Source organism: Mytilus galloprovincialis, chromosome 12 (genome assembly GCF_965363235.1).
Source record: "Mytilus galloprovincialis chromosome 12, xbMytGall1.hap1.1, whole genome shotgun sequence".
Taxonomy (NCBI): Eukaryota; Metazoa; Mollusca; class Bivalvia; order Mytilida; family Mytilidae; genus Mytilus; species Mytilus galloprovincialis.
In genome coordinates, this window is record NC_134849.1 from 46,888,161 (window position 1) to 46,898,415 (window position 10,255).

The 10,255-nt window shown below is 33.3% G+C and overlaps 1 protein-coding gene across 1 annotated transcript; it reads right to left on the reverse strand.

Moving 5' to 3' along the window:
* Positions 1 to 4,318: 4,318 nt before the first annotated feature.
* LOC143055381 (uncharacterized) lies at positions 4,319 to 9,533 on the reverse strand. Its single transcript, XM_076228516.1, has 5 exons — positions 9,284 to 9,533; positions 8,791 to 8,959; positions 7,524 to 7,633; positions 5,383 to 5,485; positions 4,319 to 4,786 (listed from the first exon to the last, which is right to left on the reverse strand). Exons 1-5 carry the CDS (start codon positions 9,365 to 9,367, stop codon positions 4,464 to 4,466), a joined length of 789 nt encoding a protein of 262 aa, XP_076084631.1. The 5' UTR covers positions 9,368 to 9,533; the 3' UTR covers positions 4,319 to 4,463.
* Between the last annotated feature and the right edge of the window lie 722 nt (positions 9,534 to 10,255).

Below are 10,255 nucleotides of genomic sequence, written 5' to 3' on the forward strand. Positions count from 1 at the left end.
ATACCGGGGATATGAACGTAGATAACTTATAGTATATTTGCTGAACGTCTGTAATATCAAAAGTTTTACTAGAAGTGTCAAATACGCTTAAGATTGTTAATGGTTCATAAAAAGAGGTCATCAGATGAACCATGCCATACAGATCTCTACAAACATCCGATACACCACATATAGGTGTTCCTATCCTTACAGTACGGCTTAGAAACTGACAAATGTAAAAGTCATGGTTGGCCAATTAATTCGAAACATAACGTCGAAAGTATATGAACCCTGACCGACAAATTCAATTGATGTCATATATGAAACATGCAGACAGACAAGTACACGGCCGTACATCAAATACCGTGGCGCTATAGCATACAGGTACAATACAGATGTAAGCGATAGGCCAAACAACATAAAAAGAACATTGCCAAATGATGCATGATAATGAGGTCAATGTTATTCGAAACCTTGCAGAAGTAAAAAATGTACACCTTACAATCATAACAACAGACAGTTATCCTATATAGCTTAAAGAATCCGCGATACGGACTTGACCACAGAACTAAACCTTCATAAAATTGAGAATGGAAATGGGGAATGTGCCAAAGAGACAACAACCCGACCATATAGCAGACAACAGCAGGTCACCAACAGGTCTTCAATGCAACGAGAAATTCCCGCACCCGGAGGCGTTCTTCAGCTGGCCGGCCCCTAAACAAATATATACTAGTTCAGTGATAATGAACGCCATACTAAACTCCAAATTGTACACAAGAAACTAAAAGTTAAAATAATACAAGACTAACAAAGGTCAGAGGCTCCTGACTTGGGACATCCATTGAAATATTAATTATCATATATTTGAAAAATAGTTTGAACGTCTTCGTAGCATTAGATCTTTCACGATCCTTTTCACGATCTTCAAAACAGTGGTACGTGATCTTTCACGATCCGAAAAATCAATTCTGTGTAAATATTTCCTTTTTTACTAAGTTTCAGATTATGTTTATACAAAATAATTATGAGAACAATGTAATTCATTCAGATAGAATACTCTTATTCGGAAAAAGTAGTTTATTTTTTTCGAATTTGTGAAAAAATCATGTTTGTTTACATTTTTTATGTCATTGAAATGTCGAGAAGCAATCGGCCTTTTGTTGTTTTGTAAAAACTATTGACTTTTCAAACTGGATTTTCTCACATACTGGTCGTAATGTTGAAGCATTTTGACAGACAGTTTTCTTTTGTTGTAAATTTGTCTGTGTAAATAATCAAATAAGATTATTAAGTAACCTTTCATATGTCTTCTCGATTAAATGTCTTTCACGATCCGGTAACAGAGCTTTCACGATCGTCTCGCAACACTTGACCACCATAAGATATTCTTTCACGATCACTCTCTCGTTAAACCGAATGACACCCGTGATGTAGTTTTATGACAATAAAGATTTGAATTGAATTGAATTGAATTGAATTAAAAATGTAAATTTGCGTATATTTGAACAAAACAACACACTTTCTTCTTCGGTTACAGAAAACCATCAACACACTGATGTTTGATGTAAACCCGATATTTTTATAATGAATTATAATACAAGAACATTTTATATAGATATAGGAAGATGTGGTGTGAGTGCCAATTAGACAACTCTCCATCCAAATCACAATTTATAAAAGTAAACCATTATAGGTCAATGTACTACCTTCAACACCGGGAGCCTTAATTGGCTCACACCGAACAACAAGCTATGAAGGGCCCCAAAATTACTAGTGAAAAACCATTCAAACGGGAAAACCAACGTTCTGATCTATATAAAAAACGAGAAACAAAACATTCACAAAATGGATTCAGAAAAAGCAACAAGTGCTTATATTAATCTGTCTCCTCTGTGATATTTCATTTTTGTAGTTTCAGATAAAACAGTTACCAGGGCCGTAACTGCATTGAGGCAGAGACATATATACACAGAGATTGGCAACTCCGTGAAATCCCGTTAAAGATCGCGGCCCGGGATGAGATTCTCGTCGATAAATATTAGAACATGTAATCAAGCAGACATATATACACATGTGTATATATGTCTCTGATTGAGGCAAATGAGGCAAATGCCTCATGTTGAAAATTAAAAAAAAAAATGAAACAAAAGGTTGTTTTCATATCAATTTTTTTTTTCATGGAAAGTGTCTTGCAAGAATCAAGTTCTTTTCACTCTGATGTTTTAGTTTTCAAAGTTGTTGGTCAATTGTTTGTACTTCTGTGTCCCGGGTTTGTCTTTGTTCATTTATTTTCCTGCTTTATAACTATATATAGTCTGAGTGTTGATTTTCATTTGTAAACGTAAACGACTTTTACATTGAAGGGTTAAACTTGCATTAAGTCGTGTTCAGACCCTTCAACAGAAAATAAATTGAGGAAACGTGCACGGGACCTAATCGCACACAAAGTCAATGCATAGAAACAATACAAAGGATCACTGATCAAAGTTTTTATTCCTGTTCTTCTTCTTGATAGTTGCTGGATGGTCTTCAACAATATAAGAATCATTAATACCATAAAACAAGGTCAAGGTGATCCTAAGTGTCGACTTAAGCAGTACTAGTACTAAATTGATATAACCGCACTGTCACTATATTTAAATCTAGTCATAACAAGAATGTGTCCATAGTACACGGATGCCCAACTCGCACTATCATTTTACATGTTCGCTGGACCGTGAAATTGGGGTCAATACTTTAATTTGGCATTAAAATTAGAAAGATCATATCATAGTTAACATGTGTACTAAGTTTCAAGTTGATTGGACTTCAACTTCATCAAAAACTACCTTGACCAAAACCTTTAACCTGAGCTTCACACTATCTTCTTCTTTGTTCAGTGGACCATGAAATTGGAATCAATACTTTAATTTGACATTAAAATTAGAAAGATCATATCATAGGGAACATGTGTACTAAGTTTCAAATTGATTGGACTTCAACTTCATCAAAAACTACCTCGACCAAAAACTTTAACCTGAAGCGGGACGAACAAACGGACGAACGGAGGCACAGACCGGAAAACATAATGCCCCTCTACTATCGTAGGTGGGGCATAAAAAATCACCTAAGTCTAAGCATAATACAAGACAATAACAGACAGACAAACAGATCCGGTTTTAATGATTATGAGAAATACGATTTTTGCAGTTTATCCTACATATCGGTCTATTAATGTTGTCAATAAACCTTAAAGTCTTAAATTACAATGAATCTACGTTTTTGCTTTGAGACCAGAATATTGTCGAAAAAATAGCTAAAATTATGTGCGTTTCAATGTAAGAAATAGTCCGGGAAACGCTTAGAATCACACGGCACGATTTTGCCCAGACCCCTCGCCAAAAAATTTGATTTCATTTTGCATCACTATTAAAAAAGGCTAGTTACGGTCCTGCTATTTTGTACTGTTACACCACTATCCCAGGTTAGAGGGTTGGGATCCCCATAAAATGTTTAACTCCGCCACATTCTGTATATATGTGCCTATCCCAAGGGTGTCTCGTTGGGGGGGGGGGGGGGGACGGGGTCTGATCCCGGATCCCGCTTATTGTTTTTGTCAGATTCCCGTATCCCTGCTTGTCTTACGGCATTCGCAAGACATAAGGAGACTGATAAATAGCTTACTGATGTCATAGATTTTATAAAGGAATGATAGGCATGATACAGAAACTTCAAAGTGTGTCATTTTGTGTGTTTGTACCTGTCCCAAGTCAGGAGCCTGTATCTCAGTGGTTGTCGTTTGTTGTTGCGTTACATATTTGTTTTGTTTTTTCGTTCACTGTTTGTTCATTAAAAAGGCCATTAATAAAAAAAAAAAAGAAGATGTGGCATGATTGCCAATGAAACAAGTCTCCACAAGAGACCAAATGAAACAGAAATTAACAACTATAGTTTTCTCGTTTGAATTGTTTTACATTGGTGATTCTGGGGTCTTTAAAAGCTGACCAAATGGTATGGGCTTGGTCATTGTTGTGGCTATATATTCTTATGAAAATTCTGGATCCGGTTTTTTTACAAATTGATGTAGTTCAAATAAATATTATTTTCTATTCATCTGCTCCACAGTCAATTCAGGAAATTTTTCAAAATCTATTTCCTGCTTTCTGCTTGCGGCTGGCTTCCTGTTATCCGATATTTTGAATTGCGAGTGGACCTTTGTGTAGCACAAAATGACACTTCTAATTCTAATTTTAAGATATGTCCTTAATTGTATTTTTTTTTTACATTGTTGCATTTTGTTTTTGAATATAGAAACTTTTTCTATAGATATGCATAAACACTATAAAACAACACCGGATTAAAACAAAACAAAATTTTAATAACAAAAGCTATAATCAATAACTAAGTGAACAAAAGAAAAAATAAACAATTAACAAAGTGAACAAAAGAAAAAATGAACAAATAAATAAGTGAACAAAAAAAAATCATAATCTCTATAAAAATCAAGAACAAACTGGATCCCTGTCTTCAACATTCTGGCTACAGCAGCAGCAGAAAAGTCGTTTGAACTGTTTCCTAAAACGTTGAAATCTACCGATGGAACCACTGTGAACTGGTATTTCAGTCGGATCTGATTTGGTTGGTTCATTGAGCAGAAACTGGTTCATTGATTCAGTGACTTTATGACTTGTGGACTTTGATAATGATGTCTCATGTGTTTCTTTTGGTGGAGTAAAAAATGGCTTAAGTCTTGGTCTGGGTAATTCCTCAGTATCACTGAGTGTGTACCACTCACTGTTCGATGTTCTTGCTGTATCTGGTTGGTCTAAAGAAAAATGATAAGAATTAGTTATAACATTAAGTTGTGTTGTATTTGAATCAATACAAAGTTAATGGTCGATCCTAGATCACATGGCAAATGGTTCTGAATAATCGATCAATACGATAAGATAAGATAAGTTTGACAGGCAAAATTTAAATTTTCAGATCATCAAATCCCCCAAAAATGGAAAACATCATCAGTTTTTCTTTAGTGTAAGGACTTGCAACCATGATTTTATTACAACGCATAATTTATAAACTTAAATCATGCTTTAAACGTAAAAGTTTCTTTTGGATGGAGAGTACCATGACATTCCGTTAACTTTGCATGCACGTACAAAACTTGTGAAGAGTAAAGTCCACCAGATACGCTTTTCAAATTACAAAAAAAAACACCAAAAAGCAGTGTGTTATTTAGAATATCTTTAAAAAGAAAATGTTTTTTGTCAGTATTTGTATCTGTGCAAATGGTGACTTGTTCAAATTGTTCAAATACCTATATATCATAATATGTTTCGACAACAACAACAACACACGAGAAGATAAATATTGTTGAAGAGTTAATAAGTGAAATGTTAGTGGTATTATTTAGGTTGTTACCTTCTTCTTTCGCTCTGTTATCGTCCAATAAGGACAAATCTAGCTTTAGTTCTTCTGAGTCTACAGGCTTAGTACTTATATCAGCTGTCGTCGATTTGCTTCTCTGAAAATAAAAAAAAAATCAATTTGAATACTATTTCTTCATCAAAATAAAATATCAATTGTGTGTAATTTTTAGAAAAAAATCTAATTGTCAATGCTAAGGGTAACGAAACAGAATTGATATGAAAGAAATGATATAGAAGTTTATACAGTTACCTGTATTGATCTGCAGGGGCGGATCCAGCCATTTTAAAAAGGTGGGTTCCCAACCCAGAGTAAAGGGGGGGTCAAACTATATGCTCCCATTCGAATGCATTGATCTTCCAAAAAGGGGGGTTCCAACCCCCGGAACCCCCCTCCTGGATCCGCCAATGGATCTGAGACACGGGACAGGCCAAAAGTATTCGTCACCTTCATTTTTTGCTATCTATTCATATAAAAACGCATTTTTTCCAAAAAATATTTTGAGGGCATTTATGGTTGGATTTTGATCAACAAGGCATTAAAAGACGTAGATTTGTCTAAAGTATGTTTGCTTATTTGGTAATAGTTTTGTCCTCAGGGGTTTTTGTTTTCTCTTGATATAAACACATACAATAAATTTTTATAATTTGATTTGGTTGAATATATAATGAATTTCTGAACAGAAAATAATATTTGTGTGTATCTTGTGAAAAAATAAAAATGATCCACAAAAAAATATATACTAGTCAACAAAAGACTACGATACACGACTTTGGTATAAAATTTAACAAAAAGTATTTAACATGAAACAAAATGAGATACACCATTTTAAAAAAGCTTCCATTTGCAATGTACGCACAAACAATATGAAAATTAAAACCTGTCGGAAAGTAACTAAATTCCGTGAAAACGATCATAGGGTGCAAATTATTTTTGCGGAAAGTCGGATAAAAAATCAACACACAATTTTCTAAGTACTGAATGGATTTTCAAATTTGTTTAAAAATATTCAATATGCTATTCCAGTTATGTTCATGTTGTAATAAATGGGTCAACATAATGTTTATTTTCATTTTTGGTAAAAGAAAAAAAGTGTTTTTTGAAATCTCAAAAATGCAAAATTTTTTTTTTTTTTTCGTCTCAAATCAATGCTTTAGATATGAAAACAATACAACGCTGTATTTGGAACTTTCGGATTAGTTTTAAGATTGTTACCGTTTTTTGAATTTCACTTTACACATACTGTCTATGGTAAATCAATTGATAATGTATACATTTTAACGATTTCTCGTGGGGCAGAACTTTGCCTTACAAATAAACGAAGAAACTGTATGATTTTTAAAAAAGAATTTATGGCAAACATTGTCTTTACCTCTAAATGAGAGGTTTGCATCATTAGTTGGAACTTCTGTTTTTGAAAATAAAATTTCGCCAAATAACGTCATGAAAGCAAAATAATGGTTTTTTTGAAAACAGATTTGTATTTCCATGGTCATTAAATATTACTACCTTCAATATTGGTCCTTTAAAAGGAAAACTTCATCTTTGATTTGAAAAAAAAATCGTGTATCGTTTCTTTTGTTTAATAGTATATAACCAAATAAACATGTGACGATTCTGTTTCTTTTAGTACCAAGTTGCTTAAAATCACACCAAAAATTACCCCCAAAAAATGTAGTTTTATATACAATATATAGGGTACATTTTCAAGTGATGAATACTTTTGGCCACACTCTGAAAATGAGATACGGGATATATCATATGACAATAAAAATGCTATCAAGCAATATTATCTAACCAGAAATATAAGTTCCATAAGTCAATAGATTTAGAGTTTTAGTTTCAACTAAAGTTTGTTCTTCTGCATGTGTATCTTGTGAACTAGTATGTGGTAGAACCAGTATCGGAATTGGGTATGCCGAGACATGTAATTGAGTGCTAGAATTTAACATGTCAGGGTCTCTATATTCTCAAGCTCTCTCCTTTTAATTTTCCCCCAACAAGTTACCATTTTGTGATGCGTTTTGGAAAAGTATTTTTTGCAGTCAAATTTGTGTTTCAAGCTTCTTGAAAGAAAAGAGAACATTAAAATGAATATACTGCACTAGACAAGTTATCTCATATCATATATTTACCTTGAATATCCTGCTTACAAAGCGACTGACGGAACCTGTTCTCTTTACTTCATTGTTTCTGTCGGCCTTAAGTATTGCTGCATCACTACTAGTTCTTATGCTGATATGACCTATTAAATTAAATGTAGTAGTTTAAGTATTTCAACCTTTGTATTTGAGTGACGTGTTTAAACATAATTTTTAGTGTAAGGCTTTGCTGCTGACCCTTTTTATATCCAAATAGGGTAAGTGAAACCTATGCCGGGGATTTCGGTCGCCGGAATACCCTATTTTTCGTCAATATTATCTATATACTGATTTTACAAACTCTCTATGGATACGTTAAAACTTGAAAGGGGGGGGCATAAGCTAATTTATCGCATAAAGTACTTTTCCTTCCCAGTTATGAATAAAAAATAAACAATGGAATAAAATAACATTGATAGATGACGGTAGATTTTTAGAGTTTGCTTTCCTATATTTCTCTTAATTTTTCAACATGTTTCTTTCTTTCAAAATAACTCATATATATGCGATATCAGTTGCATGCGTAATTATGATGTAATAGTTGCAATAGAACTAAGATTTAATGGTTTGAATTAATGAAATAAGAAAGATGCAGGTTTAATATATCATTATATAGAGACAACTATACAATTTAGAACAATGCTCATATAGGAGTAAAACAAGGAAAGGAACATGCAACATGCAAAGCGTATAGATAACGACATGAAATAGCGAAATTTTTTTAAAAAAATCAATCTATAATTAACAATGGATGGAAATACAAGGAACAATACCACCTTAAAACAACAAAGACCAACTACATAAAAAGTAAAGTTCTATACATTACCTTACAGTTTACATTAATCTTAAATGCGTGAAAATATCATGATTTAGTTACTACCTTTGTTCGTCGTGTGTATAAAACACGTATAACGTTAAAAAATAAAAATAAAAGTAAAATCTATATTTAGTTTCCACATGAACCTTTTTCGTCTGTTGATATTCAGCTGAGGTTCCAAATTAGCCATTGCTCGCTAACTTAAACATTTATAGTTGCTAATTGCGGTTTTCATATTATAATAGTACTATTGAGAACATCAATTAGAATTTCATTTCTTCTAAAAAGTGTGCTTCAAATTTACTGATATATTTAGCGTATGACCAGATTATAACAATTTTCAGCTTAACTTATTTTTTCGCCAAATAAAAAAAAATATGTTTCCTAGTCCACGTCTTTACTTGCAATATTACTATTTCAAAGATAACTTATTATAAAACTTACTTTTTTCTTTATTTTCATCTGTATCCGCTCTGGGGTTTGTAGCATGTGATAGTTCAAGTTTTCGCTGGAGATCTTTTTGTTTTTCGGTGAAAGCTTTCACTCTCTCGTGGAGTTTTGAGACTGAGGATTTCAGCATTATGTTGTATTCAGTATTGCTGCTGTTTGGATACTTTAAAATAAACAAACCAATAATTAAGCATTAACATTGTGTAATACACTATTCATTTTCTTTTTCTACAAAATCGAAACAAACATTCTAGAAATCAAGTGAATACACATAGTCATGAATTAACTTTTTAACAATTTACATATCATATGATTTTGTACATGTATTATAAAATCCAAAAAAAAATAACATTACCAACACCAACAACGACTCGTTGGAACAGTTATATAATGATTCAAATTTAGGACTTCGTACCAATACATACTGATTTATTATTTTCGTTATTTATTTAAAAAGGATGCAAAATTATAGTTTATTTTTAAATACCAGATGATACTGCTCTTTTGATGGACCTGGTTCATATGAGGCCGATAATGGACTGACTGCTGGTTTATGAAAATCCTCAAACATTTTCCTGATCTGTTCCTGTCTTTTTTTTTCTCGTCTCTCTACTCTTTCTTCTTTCCATTTTTTCTCTCTTGCAAATGCTTCAATAAGTTTTTGTCGCTCTGCATCTCTAACAGATTGGAAGAACGCTACACGGTCCTCCTCACTAGCTGTTTCTTCTGTATCTAGTGCCTCTGTTTCTTCTGTATCTAGTGCCTCTGTTTCGACCTGATTTGGCAAAATCTCCTGTGTAATAATTATTGGTTTTGATTGGACGTCCTGATTTTCTACTTCGTCGACTTGTGTGTTCATTGTTGACATAAGTCTATCAATCTCTTTAGTTCTGTCATTTCCAAAGAAAGCTACTCTTTGCTCTTCACTCGCTGTGTTTGTGTCATTTCCTTCAGCGTTTTGTTCTTTCATTGTTGCAGCAAGTCTCTCAAACTCTTTTGTTCTGGCATTTCCAAAGAAAGCTACTCTTTCCTCTTCACTCGCTGTTTCTGTGTTCTCTGCTTCTTTTTGTTCTTTCATTGTTGCAGCAAGTCTCTCAAACTCTTTGGTTCTGGCATTTCCAAAGAAAGCTACTCTTTCCTCTTCACTCGCTGTGTCTGTGTCCAATGTTTGTTGAAACGACACTGCATCTGATTCCGTTTCGCTGCAAGCAGCATGCAATACAGATAGGATAAATCCGCCCAAGTTGCGTTCAAAGGTCGCGTTATCTTCATCCATACCTGAAAAAAGCACAACGGATATATTAAAAGCCAGGATGACGGTAAAAAGTAACATCATATTATAACCCAACTTTAACTACGGGTTTGATTGTCCCATATCAATTTGACAAGGTTCGATTATCCAAGTCCGCTCATTCAAACAAAATTTCAGTTTAATTTTATATTCCATATTTCCAGCATT